The 22877-nt window shown below is 52.1% G+C and overlaps 2 protein-coding genes across 15 annotated transcripts in view; one reads left to right on the top strand and one right to left on the bottom strand.

Annotated features, from left to right (window-relative positions):
• LOC307177111 (uncharacterized protein) overlaps nt 1-2030 on the top strand; it is a 319987-nt gene extending 317957 nt beyond the window's left edge. For all 14 annotated transcript variants that reach the window (XM_079903912.1, XM_079903908.1, XM_079903913.1 and 11 more), the window contains one exon: nt 1751-2030. In XM_079903912.1, the coding sequence (XP_079760038.1) occupies nt 1751-1982 (232 nt within the window). In that variant the 3' untranslated portion in view covers nt 1983-2030. The remainder of the gene's footprint in view (nt 1-1750) is intronic.
• Nucleotides 1586-22130, bottom strand: LOC307177113 (myosin-3). Its single transcript, XM_079903921.1, has 39 exons — nt 21912-22130; nt 20031-20174; nt 19434-19590; nt 18335-18362; nt 17860-17968; nt 17176-17268; nt 16428-16491; nt 16247-16345; nt 15298-15401; nt 15067-15205; nt 14333-14451; nt 14100-14249; nt 13215-13385; nt 12813-13119; nt 12629-12699; nt 11964-12051; nt 11762-11879; nt 11271-11394; nt 11046-11182; nt 10704-10959; nt 10270-10512; nt 10001-10177; nt 9746-9891; nt 9576-9666; nt 8775-9164; nt 8550-8676; nt 7358-7476; nt 6990-7186; nt 6436-6619; nt 5655-5820; nt 5243-5367; nt 4423-4731; nt 4104-4307; nt 3902-4027; nt 2857-3027; nt 2660-2764; nt 2398-2493; nt 2160-2297; nt 1586-1645 (listed from the first exon to the last, which is right to left on the bottom strand). The coding sequence occupies exons 1-39, from the start codon at nt 22113-22115 to the stop codon at nt 1619-1621; spliced, it is 5823 nt and encodes a 1940-aa protein (XP_079760047.1). The 5' UTR covers nt 22116-22130; the 3' UTR covers nt 1586-1618.
• Between the last annotated feature and the right edge of the window lie 747 nt (nt 22131-22877).

Below are 22877 nucleotides of genomic sequence, written 5' to 3'. Positions count from 1 at the left end.
TGTAAATAGAGCTGCAATGAACATTGTGGTATGTGACTCTTTTTGAATTATGGTTTTCTCAGGGTATATGCCCAGTAGTGGGATTGCTAGGTCATATGGTAGTTTTTAGTTTTTTAAGGAACCTCCATACTGTTCTCCATAGTGGCTGTATGAATTTACATTCCCACCAACAGTACAAGAAGGTTCCCTTTTCTCCACACCCTCTCCAGCATTTATTGTTTGTAGATTTTTTTGATGATGGCCATTCTGACCAGTGTGAGGTGATACCTCATCGTAGTTTTGATTTGCATTTCTCTAATGATTAGTGATGTTGAGCATCCTTTCATGTGTTTGTTGGCAATCTGTATATCTTCTTTGGAGAAACGTCTCTTTAGAGCTTCTGCCCATTTTTGGATTGGGTTGTTTTTTTGTTTTGTTTTTTGCGATACACGGGCCTCTCACTGTTGTGGCCTCTCGCGTTGCGGAGCACAGGCTCCGGACGCGCAGGCTCAGCGGCCATGGCTCACGGGCCCAGCCGCTCTGCGGCATGTGGGATCTTCCCAGACCGGGGCACGAACCCGCGTCCCCTGCATCGGCAGGCGGACTCTCAACCACTGTGCCACCAGGGGAGCCCGGGTTTTTTTTTTAATACTGAGCTGCATGAGCTGCTTGTATATTTTGGAGATTAATCCTTTGTCAGTTGCTTCATTTGCAAGTATTTTTTTCCCATTCTGAGGGTTGTCTTTTCGTCTTGCTTATGGTTTCCTTTGTTGTGCAAAAGCTTTGAAGTTTCATTAGGTCCCATTTGTTTATTTTTGTTTTTATTTCCATTTCTCTAGGAGGTGGGTCAAAAAGGATCTTGCTGTGATTTAGGTCATAGAGTGTTCTCTGTTTTCCTCTAAGAGTTTTATAGTGTCTGGCCTTACATTTAGGTCTGTAATCCGTTTATTTTATTATTTGTGTGTATGGTGTTAGGGAGTGTTCTAATCTCACTCTTTTACATGTAGCTGTCCAGCTCTCCCAGCACCTCAGTGGTAGATTTACTGCGAGTTCTTGGAGGGACCAGACGCTGTTTTACTCATTTGTGTATTCCTAGTAGTTAGTTAGCACGGCACTGTGTGGAGCTGCCTGACAAACTTTTGTTAGATTCCAGGGTAGTTCTCTGAGAAGATGTAGGGGGACTCTGGCTTCTGCCTTAAAACCCTATTCAACTTGAGACGGGGCTTTCCTGAACCAAACCTTTGTATGTCCCCCTTGTCATAGTTGGGAGATGACTCTTTGGACAATCTCCCCCTCCTTCCACCAAAGCAGTGGTTAACCTAGGAGTACTTTTTATTTCTGCCCTAATCTCAAATTTAAACCAAAAGCAGTCTCTCCCTGTCCCCACATACATGCACCTGAAAATAGGCCAAATGACTTCATTCAGTCATCTGCATACCGAGATTTCAACATTGGGCATAAATACCACCAACGAACCATTTCCACACCGGGAAGAGAAAACAAATACAATGACACAGCCCCAAATTGAAAACAAAGCAAAATTTATTGCATGTGAAAAGCAATCACATGGAAATTAAGGGTCAGGAACCATGAAAATACATATTTCGCATATTTTCTGTCCTGTTCCAGCGTAGATCACTCACTCTTCACTCTCATGGACCACCATCTGGGGAGAAAGTGGGCATCTTGAGTTCTGTCAGATGGCAGAGCCGCATTTCCGGCCACGCCCCCTCCCAGCGAGCATCTGGGGTTGCTTGCTTGTCTGTTTCAGCGGGACACGGGATATTCCTTGGATCGCAGGCGGATACACGAGTGCAGACGTGGCGGCAGTCACCCCACAGCCTGAGAGCCTGGTCCTCAGAATAGCCCAGGGATCTAGGAACCTACACCTACAGTGGGCGCAGAGACGGCGGCCGGCCGGCAGAGGGCGCCCGAGCCCACGCAGGAACCGCTCGCCGCTTTTCAGGACGGTGTTCTACTGGGACTCACAGACCGGGGTTTAGCCGGTCTCTACACCAGCTACGTGGCTTTAAGCAGATCCTTTCCTTTCCTGAGCCCGAGACTGACCAGTTCTAAAGTCGAAGGTTCTCCAAGGTCCCGTCCATCACGGCGGGTTCCTCCCCGGGAGCCGCACCTCCCGCTGCATCGCCCTCCCCACCCCGTGCCGCGGGGCCACCTACTCGGCTGGAGGTGAAGTCTCTGGTCTTCGCGCGGAGCTTATTGACTTGAGATTCGGCAATATCGGCCCGTTCTTCAGCCTCCTCCAGCTCATGCTGAGCTTTCCGGAACTTGGTGAGATGAGCGTTGGCTTGTTCATCCTAAAAGCAAAGAGCCGGGGCGGGTACGATCAGCGAGCGCCTCTCTGGGGCTCGCAGGGGGAAACAGGCCAGGCGCCGCGCTGGGGTCCCGCGGACTTACAGCCTCCTCGGCCTGCCTCTTGTAGGACTTGACCTTCACTTGAAGTTTGTCCACCAGATCCTGTAATCTCACCACGTTCTTCCTGTCCTCTTCGCACTGAAAGAGAGAACATGGGACAGTACTTAGCCAGGGGCCGGCAGGGATGCAAGAGGTCCCAGTTCTCTCTGGGGCTAAAGGATTTCTCCCTGTTTTCTGGAGAGAGGACCTGGGAAGGTGTTCGCACTTCACAGAGGAAATGCCCGTGGGGTTTCTTTCCACTTGCCTGGTAAGTTAACTCCTTGACCCGCCGCTCATACTTCCTCAGGCCCTTGACAGACTCGGTGTTCTTCTTCTGCTCCCCTTCAAGCTCAAACTCCAGCTCTCGGATCTGGGGGAACGTGTGTAAATTAGTCTGGGGCTGGAGCACGAACGGGAGAGGCCAGAAAGCTCTGCGTAGGCTGGGGCCTGTCCTGCCAGTACCCGCGCCTCCAGCTTCTGGATCTGCTTCTTCCCGCCCTTTAGGGCCAGCTGCTCAGCCTCGTCCAGGCGGTGCTGTAGGTCCTTCACCGTCTGCTCCAGGTTCTTCTTCATCCGCTCCAGGTGGGCGCTGGTGTCCTGCTCCTTCTTCAGCTCCTCGGCCATCATGGCCGCCTGAAAAGCACATCATCCCACTCAGATGCAGACCAAGGTCAAGTGCTTGGAGCTGTTGAAATCTGGGTACCCGGAGGACCAGAGCCATGCTGATGACAAAGGACAATAGGTAACGGGATGACTGAGCCCACTGTTCCACCATGGGATCTGAGAAGAGCTGCACCAGGCATGTAGCATAAACTAAGAAGTGAAACCTTCAAGGGCTGGATGGGAAATAGTTTCTTCCCTTTCTTAAACTGGCCTCCTTGGGACCTCCCTAGCTCCAAGGAGATTCCTTCTTTCCTTATCACCATTATCACCAACCCGTGACTTAGAGAATTCTGAGTTCATAACCTAGCATCACGGGGGTGGGGTAATGGGGCTAAGGGAAGGCCTCTAGGGAACTGGGGGTGCCTGAGCAAGCAGGGAGGAATCGTCACGAGGTTGTGCCCTCCATCGAGCAGCAGGTGGCGCTGTGGGGGCCACGAGCCCAGAACCAAGGCCTCTGGAGCAGGAAGGCTGGATGCCGGTGGGAGGGAAGTCAGCTTCCTGTAAGGTGACATTTGGTGGGATCCTGACGTCTGAGGGTCTCATTTTTATATTTGGAATCAGTCATACGTTGAAGGAAGGAAGAGCATACCTCTCCAAGGGCATAAGAAAGGAATATAATTCCTTCTGGTCTTTTTTTATCCACATTCCCTTATTTCTCATGTCCACTATTTAAACGTGCGGGAGGAGACATGTTGACTGTCCGGGGAGGTGGGGAGCGCTTCTGGAGCAGAACTCACACCACATGTGCCCTGGGAAGGCCCCACCCTGTCTAATGGGTTGGAGAGGAAGGGGGCTTGGATGAAATGCAATCCTGGCAGCCACGCAGGGCAGGGAGGAGCCTCACGTCCATGATGGCCTTCTTCGCTTTCTCTTCAGCGCTCCTCGCGTCCCTGCTGGCATCCTCCACCTCGCTCTGGAGCTGCAGGAGGTCTGTCTCCAGCTTCTTCTTGGTGTGGATGAGACTGGTGTTCTGGGACGGGAGGAGGGGGTTTAGCCAGGCGCGCCCGAGCGCAGGGGCCCCGCCCCGCCCCCCTCCCCTCCCCCACCTGGGTGTGCAGGAGCTGGACGCGCTCGCTGGCGTCCAGGAGCTCCTGCTCCGCCGTCTTCCTGCTCCTCTCCGTCTGCTCCAGGGTGGCCCGCAGCTCCTCGATCTCAGCCTGCAGCAGGTTGGCTCTGCGCTCCACGATCGCCAGCTGCTCCTTCAGGTCCTCCTGGCCCCGGAGAGCATCATCCAGGTGGAGCTGGGTATCCTGGCCAGACAGTAACAGAAACGTCCGGCTGAAGTTGAGGCCTGAGGACCATGAGCCCAGCCGACAGCTGGCGTGTCTGAGAATGGGAGAGGTTTCCCACCGGGAGTGCGCAAACCTTCAGCTGCCCCTGGACGCTCCGGAGGTGTTTGAGGGTCTCTGCGGCCTGGCGGTTGGCGTGGCTCAGCTGGATCTCGATTTCGTTCAGGTCCCCCTCCATCTTCTTCTTGATCCTGATGGCCTCATTCCGGCTCCGCACCTCGGCGTCCAGGGCGCTCTGCATCGTCTCTACTGCTCTCTGGTAGTTCCTCTTCAGCTGCTCGATCTCTTCGTCTTTCTCGGCCACCTTTCTATCGATTTCTGATTTCACTTGTGAGAGTTCCAGCTGGATTCGGAGGATCTTGGCCTCTTCATGCTCAAGAGCGGCCTTTGAAGAACAAGAACAAGACAGAAATGGTACCAGTGATGGGAGAGAGCCTGCTACGCTACTCTTTGGGGCAAAAAAACCTCCAATAGAATGTTTGTAATTCTAACTCTGCAATATTCAAAACTCTTTTTTAAAAAATCCCTAACTTACCTTCAGTGCAGAAATAAGATGTTTCATTGCACTTTGTTTTTATTATACCATCAAACAATAACATTTAAATCATCACATTTCTTAGGCGCTTAAGGCACTTTATAGATATTTTGAATTCATCTAAGATTTTTGTAAAATCTCATTTTTAGACCTATTTTAACATAATGATTTTCTCCAGTAAGTTGAAGATAATTCACAGGTATTCACAGGTATTAGTCCATGCACATTGATTGATAGGAAAGGGGCCGGCGTTAGGACTGTGACTTTACAGACCCAGATCGGGGCCGCCTGGCCTCCCAAGCTGGAGCCCCACCATCATAGTCTCCGTTCCAGGCCAGTGCCTCGCCGGCGTTCTGCTCACCTCTGCTTCCTCAAGGGCCAGTTGGATATCAGCCTTTTCCAGCTCAATCTGCTTTCTTGATTTCTCCAGTTCATGGATGGTTTTACCGTTTTCGGCAATTTGTTCTGTGAGATCGGCTATCTCCTCTGCAAAGAAAGAGGTTTGGTTGCCTCGGAACGTTCTCCGTGCAGTTTTCCAGGCAGAGTAAGCACCAACCGAATGCTTTTAACTAGTCTATCATAGTTCTAAGGATGCTGTTTCCTAGAGATAAGATACTGTATATAGAGAGACTCAGAAACAACCCCTCGGATCTGAACACTTCCTGTGTGTGCAGTAACGGATTCTCGTGTAGGGGTTTGGGTCCTGCAGTCACGGACCTCCAGCCCCACGCTCTGGCAATAGCATGAAGCAGGATTTCAGACAAATTGCTTACGCTCTAAATTCTTATTTTCCCGTTTCACAGTTTCAAGTTGATCTAAGGCTTCTTCATAGGCATTTTTCAGTTTGAAGAGCTCAGTACTCAGGGAGCGGGATTCCTTCAGAGATGCCTCCAGCTCTGCCTGGCTCTCCTCACACTTGGTTTTCCATTCAGCGAGCACCTGCAGCACCGGGGAGGAAGGCGGCACCTCTGTTGACGAGCGCCTCTCGGCTAGTTTCTATCTAAGTACGCCTGCGAGGCGGAGCAGTCTGGGAGCTGGGGCCGCCTCTGCCGTGTCACTTGCCTAACCCCTTGTTCCTGACTGCTGGCTAACCAAGATTTCCAGATCAGTCACTGGTCAGTAACAACTGCCCTTGATGAAAAGCAAGTGGATCCTTTGAGAAGGAATTAGCTGGGCCGAACTGCCCTTTCCTAATATGAAAACGGCCCTGTACTTCTAAGTATTTCATTAAAACTTTGTTTCAAAGCAACCTTACCTGTCATACTGAAGGGGACGCTGTCACAAAGCCTCGCAGTGGGACCCGAGTTGGATTCCCACATCAGCCCCCGCAGACAGACCAGCGTGTGGGGGTACAAAAACGCTCGGGACTGGCAGCATTGGAGGCGGTGGCTTGTTTCCACTGACAGTGTTTGAAAGGGACCCCCCCCCCCCCGCATCCCACTCCCGTTCTGTTTCAGGGGCTTGCCTGAGGTCACACTGCTACTGGGGCAGAGTCAGGTACCACCCGGTACCGCTGTGTCACGGTGCTCAGCCGGCAGGGAGCTCACCCCACACCTTGTCAAAGTTCCTCTGCTTCTTGTCCAGAGCGGCAGCCAGGGAGTTGGCTCTGTCCACATCGCCCATCAGGTCCTCCACCTCTGCTTGCAGCCTCTGCCTGGTCTTCTCCAGGGAAGCGCACTTAGCGTTCACCGCCTCAACCTGCTCCTCGGAATCCTGAAGGCGCTGAGCGAGCTTTTTCCTTGAAGAATGTGAAAGAGAAGCAGATGCTTTAAGTTTCAATCCTACTGAACATCACTATTCACCAAGTTGGAATCACTAATTTATGTGATTCAAACGCCGATTTCCTTTCATAAGCCCAGGAGAACTTCCTGTCTGCTAAAAACCAGTGACCAATAGCCTGCCTTTTCTCTAACCAAGGTCAAAGTCGTTTGTCTCAATGAAATGTGCTAACACCGCCTCCCTCTACTGGCACAGAACTGCCTTAAAAGACATAGAAGATGGGAAAACATCGTAACAAATTCACTCGCGAGTAGTTCTAAAGTTGGTGCCTTCTGTCACTTGATCATCTAGGAGTTCTGTTTCTTCTGAAGACAGATAGGGTTGTGTACTTGGCCTCCTCCAGCTCCTCCGTGCGCTGGATGGCGTCCGTCTCGTATTTGGTCCTCCACTGGGCCACCTCGCTGTTGGCCTTGGACAGCGCCCTCTGCATCTCAGCCTTGGCTTCCTGCTCCTCCTCATACTGTTCCCGCAGCAGGTCACAGTCGTGGCGGGAGGACTGCAGGGCGTGGGCCAGGGCGCTCTTGGCCTGCAAAAGTCAGGACAGAGGAGAGGCCCCAGCGGATGACCATTTTAGTGCCGTGTGCATGATGCAATCCAAGTGTGCTCCCGCTGTCATCACCTATGAGTAGAGCTGCCTTTTGTTTCTGCAGGTGGTACTGGAAGGCTAGGTCGGGGAGTGCTCCCTCTGCGGACGTACCTTGCTCTCTTCCTCTAACTGCCTCTTGAGCTCTTCTACTTGCTGGGTAAATGCTTGCTTGCTTCTGGAAAGCTGCGATACTATGCTCTCCTTTTCTTCCAGTTGACGACTCAGCTCACCTGTGTCCAGAAGGGAATTATTTTCACTTCATTCACTCACTCACCAGGTTCCTACTGTATGTAAGGCACTGTGCTGAGATATGGGGAGAGAGTAAATTACAAGATGTGGTCCTTTCTTGGGGGTGAAGGGATGTGTCCGTGAAGAGGAAACTGAAAGCACACCCTGGTAAGATACTGTTGTAAAATTCCAGAAGCATGGAGTAACTTTTGTCAATAAAACTTAAGAAGAATTGTAAACCAAAACCTCACCACCTAAACACTCCCATCAGACCTTTCAGTGGCTGGCGCTTCCAGCTGTTTGCTGATTTGTCACTGGGGGAAATACTGCATCTCTTTGCTGCGTTCCTTAGGACTTCTAGCTTCAGTAGTTTGAAGCTGGATTTTTGGGTGGCTACGGTGGTTCTGGTTTATATGCTTACGTAGAGGCAGGAGAAAAACAAGGTGGGGGAGAGGCCTTCGGACTCCAGGGGTGAACTCCCAAGATCATGGTAGAAGTGGCCCCTGAACTTCTTTTTGTCACTGTCTCAGTCGAGCTGCTACAAAGGACTGGTTCACCTGTGATGATGGGCTGGAGGACCAGCGCTGGGGGAGCCATGTTTTCTAGGTGGAAGTCCCGGATAATGTTCCCCTGTATTTTTATCACACACCAAGAGCCTATACAAATTGGCCGTGGTTCTTTCTTTACTGTTTAAAATGCTCCATTGCAGACAACGAATCTGCATTAATGTGCAGCGAGAAGTAGCAAAGCCATGGGACTTGGTTCCTAGTCCCACTTCTGCCCTCTAGGTTCTTTTTGAGGCAGGGTTACATTAATTTTGAAAGCGCTTGAAGCAGGTGGTGTTTTGGGTCCCTCCTCATTCCAGTCTATGTCTCTCTCCTTCTTACTGAACTTTCAGTGCTCTCCTCCTTTGGGACATTCTAAATGGCGCTTTCGTGGGTTATTCTGATTGCCTCTCTCCTGAAAATCTGCTTCCCTAGAAATCCTCCCCCAAACAAACCCTGCCTTTCGTTCTGACCAGTTGCCCTCTGTGGGTGTCCAGGAGGCACCACCCCCGCCGTTTCCCGGCGCTCACCGGCCTCCGTCTGCAGACGTGCCTTCTGTGCAGTCAGTTCACTCAGGCTCCTCTGACATTCCTCGTTCTTGCCCCTGGCCTCGCTTAACTGATCCTCCAGAGTGCGGCACATTTTCTCCAGATTCGCCTGCAGGGTTGAGAAGGGGGAGGAAGCTGAGTCAGCGATCAGGTGGGAAGGACGCAGGGTCCCCCTCACCTGAGGATGAGGCGCCCCCCACCCCGCACCTTGGACTTGGACACGCTCTCCACGTTGCTGCCGAGGTCGTCGAGCTCCAGCTTGAACTCACTCTTCTCCTTCTCCAGCTTCTGCTTGACCCTCTGCAGGTTGTCAATCTGCTCCCCCAGCTCGGCCACACTGTCCGCGTGCTTCTTCCTCAGCGTGGCCGCCGTGGCCTCGTGCTGCAGGGTGGCCTCCTCCAGGTCCCGGCGCAGCTTCAGGAACTCGGCCTCCCGCTTCTTGTTGAGCTCTATCTGGGTGGATGTGACGCCGCCCGCCTCCTCCAGCCGCTCGCTGATCTCCTCCAGCTCCCGGGAGAGGTCCGAGCGCTGCTTCTCAGCTTTGGCACGGGAGGCCCGCTCTGCCTCGATCTCCTCCTCCAGCTCCTCGATGCGGGCCTGTGAGGGCAGGCCGCCCCACGACACTCCTGACTTCCAGTGTCAACACCAGGCTAGTTTCCCCTCCCATTAGACAAACCGCTCTCGGACTGCTCCCCGAACGATACCAATGCTGCAAATTTCCTCTGACACGAGTTTTTCCTGCCTCGACACAGGCATTACCCCTGCAGCGGCCACCCAGGATATAGTCCATTCCAACTGCACGTGGACTTCAAATACTTCACGTGGACTTCAAATACTTCAGTTATGTGCTTTGTCAACAGTTACGGAAAAACTGTTCATCACTACTGTGTCAGCCTAGCAGAAAGGAGACCCACGGTCCTGCCCGCTTTGCTCTAATGACGTGCAATAGACACCCCCCACCCACTGTACGTGACCACGTGTGAAAGAAAAGTCCCAAACGCCTCCTACCTGTAGCTCTTTGATTTTCTTCTGAAACTGCAGGCCCAGAGTCTGCTCATCTTCCACTTTGCTTTGCAGCTGACTGTACTCGAAATCCTTCCTGTGAAGGGAAATGCAGAACGTGTGAAGACCAAATACCCGGGAATTGGAAAGCTGAACTCGGTGGTTTCAGGGCGCACTTCTTGAGCCTTTCATCCAGCTGTTGCTTGTCATTCTCCAGATCCAATATGGACTCGTGGGCAAGCTTCAGGTCTCCCTCAAGCTTCCTTTTGTTCCTTTCCAGGTCTACACGAAGCTTCTTTTCTTGTTCTAGGGAGCTTTCCAGCTGCAAAAGGCACCGTTTCCTTTTGAGAACAAATGCTTTGCACCAGAGGGTTCTCGGGAGCTCTTCCCACCCTGAGGCCCAGGCCTCCCGACTAGCATCCTTTACTCACGTCATCCACCTGCTGTTCCAGTTTACTCTTGATTTTGCTCAAGGAATTGACTTTGTCTTCTTCAGCCTGGAGGTCATCCAGGGTCTGCTGGTGGGCCTCTTGGAGGGCTTTCTTCTCCCTGGTTAACTTTGCAATGGTTTCATCCAAACCAGCGAGTTCCTCAGTAAGGTTTTTAACCTAAGAAGAAGCCACAGGCAATTATAAGAAGAGATCAAGTCGGGTTTGCATTGACCACATCAAGCTGGAAGGGCCCACAGAGAGTGTACCACCTTGTTCTCTGTGGCATGTTTCTCCTTCTCAACCTTGGCCAGTGTCAGCTCAAGGTCATCTATGTCTTTCTTCAGTTCCGAACATTCGTCCTCCAGTTTCCTCTTCTTGGCCGTCAGCTCAGCATTGATCTCTTCCTCATCCTCAGCTCTCTCAGTCACCTCCTTGATCTTTGCCTCCAGCTGGAACTTGGCTTTGATCAGTTGATCACATCTTTCCTCTGCATCCAACAAGTTTTCACTTTCCTTAAAAAAAGAAAAAAATATATCATTTCCTTTAATGGTTAAAAGATAAGATTTGTGACATTCCAGTATTTTGTTATATATGAGGTCCTTTACGAAGCATCGCAACTAAAAAGCAAAACTCCCACCAAAAGTCATTTTCTTAACTAATCAAATCTAGAAGGAAAGTTTTAAAAAAATTCCTAAACACCTACAGCTTGTACTTGGAGCTGCAGGTCATTCTTCTCTTGTACTAGAGTCACCAGTTTTTCCTCCAGTTCCTTCCTTTTTGCCTCTGACTTGGCGAGTTCATCTTTAGTTTTCTGGAACTCTTCCTTCATGGTGGCCATCTCCTTCTCGGTTTCTGCGCTCTTGAGAAGGGGCTTGATCTTGAAGAAGAGTTTCATCCAGGGCCAGTGCTTGACGTTCATGAAGGCTCGGATGTTGTACTGGATGCAGAAGATGGACTCCCTAAAAAACAAAACATCAGTGTTTTTCTAAGAGAGACTCCCCACTTCTCCCGAAGAGCTCAGGTCTGAGCACAGACCCCACTCGACCTTCTCTGCACCATCTTCTGGAATTCCACGCGCATGAGGAACCCTCTGCACACAGCTTGCGTCCGGGTGATCAGCTTGGCCAGGCGGTCATCCCGCATTTCCTCCAGGGTTCCCAGCAAGCCAGCCTTGAAGAACACCTTGAGGGGAGAAGGATGACTTGAGTCAGTTTTCCGGAGAAGTGTAACGGGGACCACCCGCCAACATCTGTCAGAGCTGATGCAGTACCTTGGTGTGTCCAAACTTGTACTGAGTGTGATCAATGTCGATGGATGCCAGCAGCTTTTCACACGCCTTCTTGCTGTCGATGAACTGCCCCTCAGGGATGGCGCTGGCATTCAGCACTCGGTATCTGCCGTTGTGGACACAGAAACATCGTAGACCATTAGCAAAGACGTGAACTTTGGAAACCAGTTCAGGCCTCTCTTCCAAGAGGCAAGAAGGCCAAGGTCCAGAGAGAGAGGGAAGCTTGCTCTTGGTCACAGGCCAGATAGTGGCCTAGAATCTAGGCCTACTGACTCTTAGGCCAGGTGTTTTTCTGACGTGTTGTATATCAGATAAGCTCCTGAGAAAATGTGGGAGAAAACTGTATACCTTGGCTACGTGGAGTCCATAGCTGTTCTTTTGAAACGGGTCTTTTCATACTACTATTCCTCCCTCTCAAGTTCCAGCATTTACACATCTTCTCAAGAAGCAAATAGAACATTTTTATCACACACCTTTGTTTAAAATCCCCATAGAGAATCCTGTTTGGGAACCCCTTCCTGCAGATGCGGATTCCTTCCAGGACACCATTACAGCGCAGCTGGTGCAGGACAAGGCTGTGCTCCATGGCCCCTGAGAAGAGAAGCAACAAACGTCAGCTTCACACAGAACCTCCTAAAACCTGAGTGCCACCTTCAGAGCCAGCAGGTGTCTTACCTGGGGTTTTGGTTTCGTTGGGAATTATACAGCGCACAAAGTGAGGGTGGGTTGTTCTTAAATTTGACATCAGCTTGTTCAGGTTTTCCTAAAAGAAAAAGATTAAATTTGATAGTGAGCCTACCATAGGCTTTTACAGACACGGAGATATATTGTAACAAAAAAGTAAGGTATGTATTTTAAATTTATCATAAATTCTAAGGAATAAAGGTATTATTTAACTTTCTCTTTTAATAATCTTTTGGCTAGAAGTGTAGGCGAATAACTGATAAAACAGACTTTTGCTTCACAGTGAACCACCAGAGACTAACCAAGTACAAAATGCCTCTGAAATCAACTCAAGAGGAGTATCCAGCTCCACTGGGCACAGGACATGCTACTGCCTGTGTCCTTCAGGCAAGTCGGAAAGTCTGTACCGAGGACTCGCCTCCCAGGCCGGCCGGCACACGCAGCTGATGCCGTTTAAAGTGATAGTTCAGTTCTGGTCCTCCATTTATTAGACCTCATCTGTATATCATCATACTGCCACTCACCCTCCCTAAGTGACAGTAACCAGATTAAGACCACATCACTATTCTTGAGTGAGTCAAGTTTAGCATCTCTGCGTTGCTCGTTTTGAGATGACTTAAACCAAGTACAAGCAAATAAATCTGTATCTTTCTTACCCTGAAGAGGGCAGAGACGGTCTGGAAGGAAGAGCCCTTTTTCTTGGCAGCTTTCTTCTTCCCACCATCAGCTGAAAGAAAGAAAAGACGGCGTGTGCTGCTATCAGACCTGCAGAGCTGCTCCAGCCTCGTGGCTGGTGGAGTGAAGAAGTGCGGGTCCAAGGCACCCCGCGGAGTCTGTTACCGTCTGCTGTGGCGAAGGTGGCGTAGAGGTGTGCCAGGAGCCTGTTGGAGGACTTCTGGTACAGGCCGACCACCGTCTCGTTCAGGGGGTCCTTGTTCTTCTCCAGCCAGCCCGAGACGCTGTAGTCCACGGTGCCCGCATAGTGGATCAGCGAGAAGTGGGCCTCGGCCCTGCCCTTGACCGCCTTGGGCTTCTGGAAGTTGCTGGACTTGCCCAGGTGCTGGTCATACAGCTTGTTCTTGAAGGAGGTGTCTGTGGCCTTGGGGAACATGCACTCCTCTTCCAGGATGGAGAAGATGCCCATCGGCTGGACCAAGGCAGAGTGCATACGGGGCGGGTATGAGCTGCAGTGTCAAGCAGCAGGTCGGCGAGGGGCGGCTGCTGAGTGCACACAGCAGGTACCTTCTCGATGAGCTCAATGCAGGCGGCCAGGTCCATCCCGAAGTCGATGAACTCCCACTCGATGCCCTCCTTCTTGTACTCCTCCTGCTCCAGCACGAACATGTGGTGGTTGAAGAACTGCTGCAGCTTCTCGTTGGTGAAGTTGATGCACAGCTGCTCCAGGCTGTTGTACTAACACCAAAACATAAGGTTCACATGAAAAGTTAGACTTCTTTCAAAACCAAACACGCATCAGCCTTCCTCCTCATGGTCTCGGGCTCTCGCCAGCTCATTTATGCTTTCAGGAATGGGCACACTCTTGGGCTCAGCGGAGACCACACGTCCTTGGAGTCTTCTCTGATTTCCAGCTGGAAGATGCTTCTCCTGAGTCCACGGTCTGGGCCTCTCCTGGGCGCTGGCCACGGCCTGCCTTATCTGTAGTTGGTCTTCTGTGTGCCTTACGTACTTCTCGTTGTCCTCTACAAACTACAAGCTCATCTTTTTTTCACCTGCAAGTCTTATACCTGGCAGACACCAAACATATGCTTCGATGAATGGCTACGTGCTTCTAACCCAGAGCCAGTAGGATATTTATGTAAAACATCGCATGGTTGGCTTATTGTCAACTTCTTCTCTGTTTCTGGCTCTCCCTATTGTCAGTAATTGCATTTGATTTTTTGTTTTCTTTTATCCGTTTGAGGATGTCTTTAAAATTCCACTTGACACAAGCCTTCCTCCCTCTTAAAATAATACAAACCCTTCCACGTTCTCTTCTACCTGATCCACCCTCCATCTCGTTTTCCTCCAAGATGTGATGCTGGATGACGTGTGGGCTGCCTTGACATCTTGCCTATAGGATCACGAAAACCAGCCCCCAGCACAAAGCCAAACGAGTATAACACAAACCTCAAAGATCTCAAAGCCCGCGATGTCCAGGACGCCAATGAAGTGCTGTCTGGGCAGTTTGGTGTCCAGCTGCTGGTTGATGCGGGTGACCATCCACAGGAACAGCTTCTCGTAGACGGACTTGGAGAGGGCGTTCACGGCATGGTGCACCTGTGCGGAGGGGCCAGCCGGTGAGTCTGGAGGCAGCGGCCGTCGGGTGCCGCGTCCTTTCCCAGCCTGCGGCAGCCACTTACCTGGTCCACAGTCTGGCCCTTGGTAACATACTCGTTCCCAACTTTCACTCTGGGGAAGCACAAAGCTTTCAGGAGGTCCGAAGAGTTCAGGCCCATCAGATAGGCTGTCTTGTCAGCCACTGGCAGGAAAAGAAGGCTGATTACAAGGGAAACCCCTGATGCTTGGCAAAGCGGAAGAGCCACTCTGAAAGTCATCCGGATGTTTCCACGCTCGGCTCAGCCCATCTTCATGTGTTTACATTCCGTGTCTCTAAACTGCTTACCTGTGGCCGGTGGGAGCTGAGTCACTCAGAGAATATGATAGATTTTATGAAAAGGCGGCACTGGGTTCCAGAAAACCCTGGTCACTCCTTACTGTATCTGAGGCAGGACCATTCTAGTGATTCAGCAGACGGGGCAGTAACCGTGCCTGTAGGCATCTGAGCCCTGAAGAGGTTCGCCTCTCTAGGCAGGAGGAGGAGTAAGCGGTTTCAAAAGAGGCCCTGAGGGGCTTCCCTGGTGGTGCAGTGGTTGAGAGTCCGCCTGCCGATGCAGGGGACTCGGGTTCATGCCCCGGTCCAGGAAGATCCCACATGCCGCGGAGTGGCTGGGCCTGTGCGTTCGGAGCCTGTGCTCCGCAACGGGAGAGGCCACAACAGTGAGAGGCCCGCGTACGGCAAAAAAAAAAAGGCCCCGAGCGACCTCAGCTGGACGCCCCCTGGCCCTGCCGCGCGGTCGCCGCGGTGACGTGGTACCTTCAGTGCCGTCTGGCTCTGCCTGCTCCTCCCGCTGCTTCTGCTTGAACTTCATGTTCCCGTAGTGCATCACGGCGCCTGTCAGCTTGTAGAGTCCACACTTCTCCTCTGGGGTGAAGCCCAGGATGTCAATGGCGCTCTGGCATCGGAGGACAGCACAGCACGTCAGCCGGTTGACCCCAGTGATGGAGGAGCAGCCCCGCGCCCACCCCTCCCCCCCCGTCTGCTTACATCCGTAGCCAGCAGCTCCTCCGCATCGTCAATGCTGCCCACCAGGATCTCACCCTGGCTGATGAACGGGTAGTCATAAGGGTTGGTTGTAATAAGCAGCAGCTCTGCAATGATGACCATTTAGAGGAGGTCACATGGATGCAAAGAAAACATCCACTAGGGGCTTTCAGCTTCTGCGTCCTCAGCTGAGACTTTCGCTGCTGGGGCCCAGGCTGAGGGTAGTTAGAAATCTCTTAAACAGTCTCTCGATACTCAGGCTGTGGCAGAATATAAAGTCCAGGGAAGACTCTGCAGCCCGCCCAGGCCATGTAGGGTAAGAACCACAGAGAGAATATTGAAATTCTCTTGCTTTGCGTGCAAAGGGCGCAGATCCATGTCGGTTGGGAAAGGTTAATCGGGAAAACTGGCCGAGTGTGGGCCAGGACAGAGCCACAGGGAGGGAAGCACAGATCATTTGGTAGAATCACAGTCTTTTCCAAAACCTGCTGAAAAGCTGCAGCCTATTTCCAGGCTTGGGCCCAGAAGGCTGAGCAGACACAGCCAGGGAGCAAAGAAGGGCACCAGGCCCCTGTTAGGTGCGGGACAAAGGGCAGGGTGGACATCCACCAGCTGGTGGTTCATCTGATTTTGCGTTGGCCTCACAGCATTGGGTGAAATGTTGGTTTCTGTGCCAGAACACAAGGGGGCGCTAGAGGACCACTACATGCTTGGTCATTCGGCCAGTTTCTATAAACCAGAGCTGAATAAACCAGTTGTGCCTCAGCCTTTTACTGTCCATTGGATTGCGTTTTTCAAATTGGCATGTCACCGTCAAAACAGCCGCATCCCATTTCTAAAGCAAGCTTCCTCTGCTGGCTGCCGAGTCACCTGTGCATACACACAACTCTCTTTGGTCCACTCACCCAAAAGCCGAAATGCCTCAGACCAACCCCTCTGGGGACGTCCTCACCTATGAGCTCGGGCTTCTTGTTGGAAAGAATCTGGTAGAAGATGTGGTAGCTCCTCTCAGCCTTCAGCTGGAAGGTTACTCTCGATTTTTCCAGCAGATCTAGGAACACAAACACAGGACTGTTTTCCAAACTGCTCCCCTGATGTCCCGAGACATCATCTGATCCCAGGGATCTACTTACACGTTTCAATATCTGCAGAGGCCAGCTTGCCCGTGGTACCAAAATGGATTCGGATGAACTTGCCCTGTGGGGGAAGGGAGACCAGGTGTACCGTGACTCCAGGTGTTCCTACCCACCTCCTGGGTAATGTGAACGGGAACCTTATTCCCCAGTAATTTGAAGTGAAGCATGACCTCCTCTCCCTCTCCTCTTTCCGGTTGGCTGCGTCTCCCTTCTCCATCCCCTTGTTCCACACTGCCTCCAAACGCCACTCCCCTACACTCCCACCCCCAAGATGGTCAACAAAGTAAGAGAGATTGTGTTCAAGATGCAAATCACACCATATCACTTCCCTCTTAAAGGATCCCTCAGTAGCTTCCTGAATGAAACCCAAACCCCTTCTCCTGGCCTACAGACTCCGAGGCTCCAGGTCGCTCCCTGCCACCCCTCCCCACCTCCCCTCATGCTGCCTGCCTCGCTGCAGCCCCTCAGACCCTCTGAGGTCCCTTGACCCCGCCAGTCCCCTGTCCTCATCCTGTGGATCTTGGGCTTCCCTGCCAGCCCTGTCTAAAGGAGACCTGGCTCACAGTACACTACCACACGCCCTCTTTACTGCACTGTCTACCAAGGAATCCTTGTCCCAGACTGTCTTGTTGATCTGTTTCCTTCTTTCGCGGTCCACCCCCAGGACTGCAGCCTCCTGGAAGCAGGGCCCTTGCCTACTTGCGGGCCTCAGAGGAGCTCCCAGCTTGAGCCGGTGCAAACTCACAAAGCGGGACGAGTTGTCGTTCCTCACGGTCTTGGCGTTCCCGAAGGCCTCCAGCAGCGGGTTGGCGCTGATGATCTGGTCTTCCAGAGTCCCCTGGAGCAGGGGGTCGGGGCAGGAAGAGCCGCACGCGACAGTGAGCTCCGCGGCACCTGCTGCCTTCGCTCCTGCAGCCCCAGGTCGCCAGCCCCTCCCTGCCCTGCTTTCCAATCTGGGGCCCAGGCAAACCATCAGCACGCCTCACGCTTGCCATTCTTAGATTTGGCTCAAGCTGGGTGTCTTGACCTAAACCTCCTCACTTAGCCCTTCAGCTCCTTGATTCTCCAGGTAGCTAGGTTATCGGTGTTCATTTCATACTGTTATAATATATTCGTTTTGAAAGGCAAGTAGACACTACAGTTCTCTCCAATTGGTATGTGTGGTTCTGGTGTATGTGAGCTGCTCCCAAACTGACTTTTCTTAGTGGAGCCTTAGAAGCTTGTTTTCTAGGCAATCACAGGATCTGGTCCTGTAACATCAACCACATGCTGGGTCGTCTAGGAGAACTGGCTGTTCTGTGAGACTTTAAATCCTGGCCTGCTCTCCCTTCCTTGTGGAGGTGGGGTGTCGCCTCCCCGTGCCCCCTCGTTCTGAAGTTAAGACAAAGGTTGGCAGTGGAAGCAGAACAAGCCTTTCTCCTCTCCATACCCTCATTTTGGAGTCCTTCTTCTTGGCGAGGTCTCCAGTCGCTGCAATTGTTGCAAAGTACTGGATGACCCTTTTGGTGTTCACAGTCTTTCCTGCCCCGGATTCTCCACTATTCAGAGCAGTCGAAAGAGAGAGAGACAGAGAAACAAGTTCCGTGAGTGTAAATTGGCCCCCTAAGATGTCACCCGAGCCACAGCAGACACACACCTCCCAGCAAATGTGAGACCACTCGGAGAGGCAGGGGCCCCGGGGGAGACCGGCACAGCTGAGCGGGCTGGATGGGGAGCTCCAGCTTCCTGAGGCCTCACAGGCCTTCCTGCCCGTCTCTCCCCAACGCCCAGCCCCACATCTTTGCATCACAGACTTTGTTCTCGGTACTTTCTCATTAACAAAACAGAGCAAGTGGCATCTTCCCCTTCTGCACTGGGGACAAAGGGCCACAGCTATGAAAACACTCTACACCTTGGATACTTACGTAATCAGAATAGACTGGTTTTCACGATCTGCCAAAGGGAAAGATAAAATAGAGTTGATAGCAATATAAGAAGAGCTTCCTCAACCTAAATGTCCATTGACAGAGGAATGGATAAAGAAGGTGGGGGGGGGGGGGTGTGTGTATACACGCACACACACACTCTGGAATACTTCTCAGCCACACGAAAGAATGAAGTAGTGTAATTTGCAGCAACACGGATGGACCTAGAGATTATCATACTAAGTGAGAAGTCAGACAGAGAAAGACAAATGCCATATGATATCACCTACGTGTGATTATGTGATACAAATGAACTTATGTACAAAACAGAAACAGACTCACATAGGTAGAAAACAAACCTATGGTTACCAAAGGGGAAAGGGAGTGGGGGAGGGATAAATTAGGAGTTTGGGATTAGCAGATGCAAACGACTGTATATAAAATAAACAACAAGGTCCTACTGTATAGCACAGGGAGCTATATTCAGTATCCTATAATAAACCATAGTGGAAAGGAATCTGAAAAAGAATATATATATATATATATATATATATATATATATATATATATATATAACTGAATCACTTTGCTGTACACCAGAAACTAACACAACACTGTAAATCAACTATAGTCCAAGAAAAAAAATTGTAATAAAAAGAGCTTCCCAGTTTTCCGCCATGTCTCCAGCAGTCAGAGTTCACTGCACGGTTCAGTTTCCCACCACCATCCTGTTTAGTCCTAGGTGGGAGCTTGAAGAGACTCCTCTTTGAGAATGAGGCCCAGAGAGGTTAAGCCCCCGCTTACAACCAGCCACGGGCTTCTCTCTGTATTATGCTGAACCATATGAAATTGTCAGTCTTTGCTTTGGGCCCACAGAAATGTCAGTTTCGTATGAGGTAACCCATGCTTGCACTAAATCCAAACTTCTCACCAGGGCCTGCAAGCCCCTGAAATATGTGGCCTCTTTCGTCGTTTTTAAGCACCTCCACCCTCCTGTCCTTTGTATGGAGGCTGCACACTGGACGGGGCGGGTGCAGGATCGCATGGCAGCTTCCCTGAGCCCTCCCCCCGCCTCCAGGCTTCCTCCTTGGAAACCTACCTGTGAGCATGAACTGATACGCATTGTCAGAGATGGAGAAGATGTGGGGCGGGGCCTCCTGGCGCTTTTTGCCCCGGTAGCCCTCCACCACCTCGGGGTTGTACACCGGCAGCCACTTGTAAGGGTTGACAGTGACACAGAAGAGGCCCGAGTAGGTCTGGGGGAGCGTAAAAAATACATATGTCTGTATACGTGGGTGTGTGCCTGTACACATAGAACCTTCTTTTTGTTATTTCACTTTTCTTTACGAGAAACTTGTAAAGGAGGCAAGATACTTCTCTTTATAGATGAGGCAGCTGAGACTCAAGAGGGTTGTAACGGACCTCCCGCCGCTGGTGGGTGCCGGCGCCAGGACCCCAGCCTCGGACCCACCTCGCCTGCCCCCGCCCCTCCTTCCAGCTGCTCTCCTCCTGCCCCGTTCATCTCTCACCTTCTCATCCTGCATCACTCTTGTCGCCCTTTCTTCTTTTCATTCCCCCTCTTTTGCTGAGCAGCTCAGTCAGCACCAGTCCTTCCAGAGCCCATCCCACCACAAGCAGCTCAGCCCCACCCCACCCCGTCAGAGGTCCCGGGAACCCAGCAAACGCGGGCACTGACGTAGATCATCCAGGAGGTGTAGCGGTCCTTGAGGTTGTACAGCACGGCCGGTTCATTCAGGTGCGTCAGCATGGCCATGTCCTCGATCCGGTCGAACTTGGGCGGGTTCATCGCGTACACGTCCTCTGGCTTCACCACCAGGGTCTGAAAGGGACGGGGTACAGTGCACACCTGGGCTTCTCTGTGCGTTTTGCCCCTGCAGCTATCTGTCTCCCACGCCCAGATCAGAAGAAGCAGGTGCTGGAGAAAACGCCCGTTTGACAGGGAGGGAGACAGGGCTGGGGGCGGCTTGCAGTGGTGGTGACGGAATGGGATTTGTTTCTGTTACTTGGGCTTTTGTTTTTTTCCATCTCCGATGGGCCTGAGGTGAGGGAAGGATGCCAGAAATGAGAAGAGGGTCTCTGTGGGTGGGTGCGGGGATGACGCAGGCGCGGGTGCCAGCAGGAACCTCTCAGCTCCGTGATGCCGGCTGGGCCGAAACCCAGCTGCAGCAGCTCATGGGTTTCTGCTGTCTACTCAGGGAACACGGCAGGTCCACTGGTGTTCCTGAGGCAGGTACCGAAGAGGAGGCTGGTGGCCTTGGGTCAGCAGGCCGGTGCCCAGAGTTAGCCGGCATTCTGAGCTCTCTGGAAGCAGCTGTCAAGCCCCCACCCTGCATCTTGCCCGTTCACCCGCTCTGGCCCTTGCTTGTGAAAGAGAACCAGCCCCGCTCCCTTTCTGGGGCGGGAGTGTTACAAGCCAGGAGAAGGAACCACGAGGCAGAGTGGTGGTTCCAGGCACTGGCAGGCGCCTTTGTGCTCCCCTCGAGAGAAGCCCCCTGCCCCAGTGCCCAGCGGGGCTGGAGGACCCTGGCATAGTGGGCATGGAGCTCAGCTTCCTCTCCCCTGCTCTGCCCTCACCTCCTTCCTGAGACCTCCTTTGAAGATGGTCATTTTCCCCACCCCGCCTCTGGGCAAGGCAGTGGAAAACCTGCCTTTAAGTAGAGATCCACTTAAACCATCCATGCCATCAGCCCTCCCTGTGAGGGTCTAGACGTCTTAGATTGTCATTCATCAGGTCTACCTTCCATGTTTCCCTGTGGCTTCATAAGCCTGTTCTTAACTCCATCATCTGAAATGTACTGAGAGCTGCCCTCTGGAGCTCCAGTGCTTGCAAGCATCACAGGACAATTTCAGTGCCTTTTTCCTTCACATCCAACCCAATGACGCTATTTCCTTTATACTTCTCTTTTGGATGCCACCCCCCTGCCTTTTTTTTTTCTTTTTTTTTAACTTTTCTTAGAACATTTCCAGATTCTTCTGCTCTAGATTCCAGAGAGTAGTGAAGTCCAGAATTCCTCCCAGCATGCCCACAGTACCTGGGCCAGAATGTAGTGGGCTACACTGCTCATTGCCTTCATGATATGGGAAGGCTGCTATGTCACATCGAGCTTGTGGTCCACCAGGATCCTTTACTCGCTTTCCTCACTTCCTTAGTTAGATGGCTATTGCTAGAAGAATTAGGGGGAAACCTAGGCTACCAAAGGAGAGTGTTCTAACAGAGGTCCTCCTACTGTTGGACTCCCAACTCCACACCCCTGGGATGCACAGGGCTGGTCCCCTCTGACCTAGAGTGACCCGAACATTAACAAAAGCACCCGAACATGGATTGTTTTGGCCAAACCAGAACCAGGTGGTTCTCCCACCGTGCAACCTGAGGCCAGTGTTCACTCTGCTTCCTCCGAGGACACCTGGGACGCTAAGGCGGTGATGCCAGGTGAGGCGTTCCAGTGCCAGAGCCACGTCTGGAGATGGCTGGGTATGGACCGGATGCACAGACTGGGCAGCCATGGGGAGCAGACAGAGGCCTGGCCGGCCTGCAGAGGGTGTGGACGGGGCTTACCCTGTTGTCTTCGGTTTCCACCGTGACCTTCCCATCCTGGGTACTCTTAATTTTCCCCTTGGCGTATTCTTCCTTTGAGTCGACCACAAAGCAGTAGGTTTTGGCATCAAAAGGCTGGTTCTGAGCCTCGATCCTCTCCTTTTCTGACTTCCGGAGGAAGGGAGCGGCTATGCCGAACACTTCCATTTCAGTGCCGCTGCTCATGGTGTCGGCTGGAAGGCGAACCCACCAGGTGAGCCCTGCTGCCCCCAGGCTTCAGCCCTGCCCCGGAGGGAGCCCTTCAAGGCGGAGCCCCGGGAGCAAGGCTGCCCTCCATCGACCCCCAGGAAAATCAAATGCACACATATTTATTGAGCAGCTACTTTGTGCAAAGGGCACGGAGCGTATGCAATCCAAGCTCCCCCATTAGCCGGGGCTCGGACGGGCGAAGGGACCCTAGAGGCGGGTGCAGTTCTCGGGACTCACTTTCCTCTTCTGCAAAAACCCAGGTGTTGCTGAGGGAAGATTTAAAAATAAACACCATCAGAAATAAACGCCATTCTTCAAAGAGAGTGCGCTAAGTGGCAAATAGCTGAGGAATTTGGGGACCTTTCTGGCTCAAGGTGGCTACCTCCTCACAGGAGGAAACCGGCTTTTGCTTTCTTCGGTTCTGTTTTGAGAACAGAAGCAGCATCTGACATCAGCATCTACTCAGAGCATCTCCCCAGGTGCTGCGTCCTCTCCACTCCGCTCCAGCCTAACCTGTCCTGGTCTAAGCTCTACAGGGCTCTCACCCTCCAGGCCATCGGAGGTGGGAGGAACTGGTAGCCTAGAGACCTCTGAGCCAAGGGACCCGACTGGCTTCCTCACCTGAGGGTCACACCCACGGGAGATCAGCAGACAACAGCAGTCGTGGGAAATCAGACCTGCAATAAATACGCAGAAAGCAAGCTCAGGACACGGGAGTGTCTGGGTCGGTTCTGAATC

Source organism: Stenella coeruleoalba, assembly GCF_951394435.1.
Source record: "Stenella coeruleoalba genome assembly, chromosome: 19".
Lineage (NCBI taxonomy): Eukaryota > Metazoa > Chordata > Mammalia > Artiodactyla > Delphinidae > Stenella > Stenella coeruleoalba.
The sequence above is the reverse complement of the archived record's forward strand: the minus strand, read 5'-3'. Positions and strand labels throughout refer to the sequence as shown.

Excerpts from the sequence above, each read along its gene's own strand:
- LOC307177113 (XM_079903921.1), bottom strand. The coding sequence starts at position 22,115 with ATGAGCAGCGGCACTGAAATGGAAGTGTTCGGCATAGCCGCTCCCTTC. Across the intron at positions 17,269-17,859 it reads AGAAGGACTCCAAAATGAGG|GGGACTCTGGAAGACCAGAT; the intron begins GTATGGAGAGGA and ends CCCCTGCTCCAG. Across the intron at positions 10,960-11,045 it reads CAGAAGATGGTGCAGAGAAG|GGAGTCCATCTTCTGCATCC; the intron begins GTCGAGTGGGGT and ends TTTGTTTTTTAG.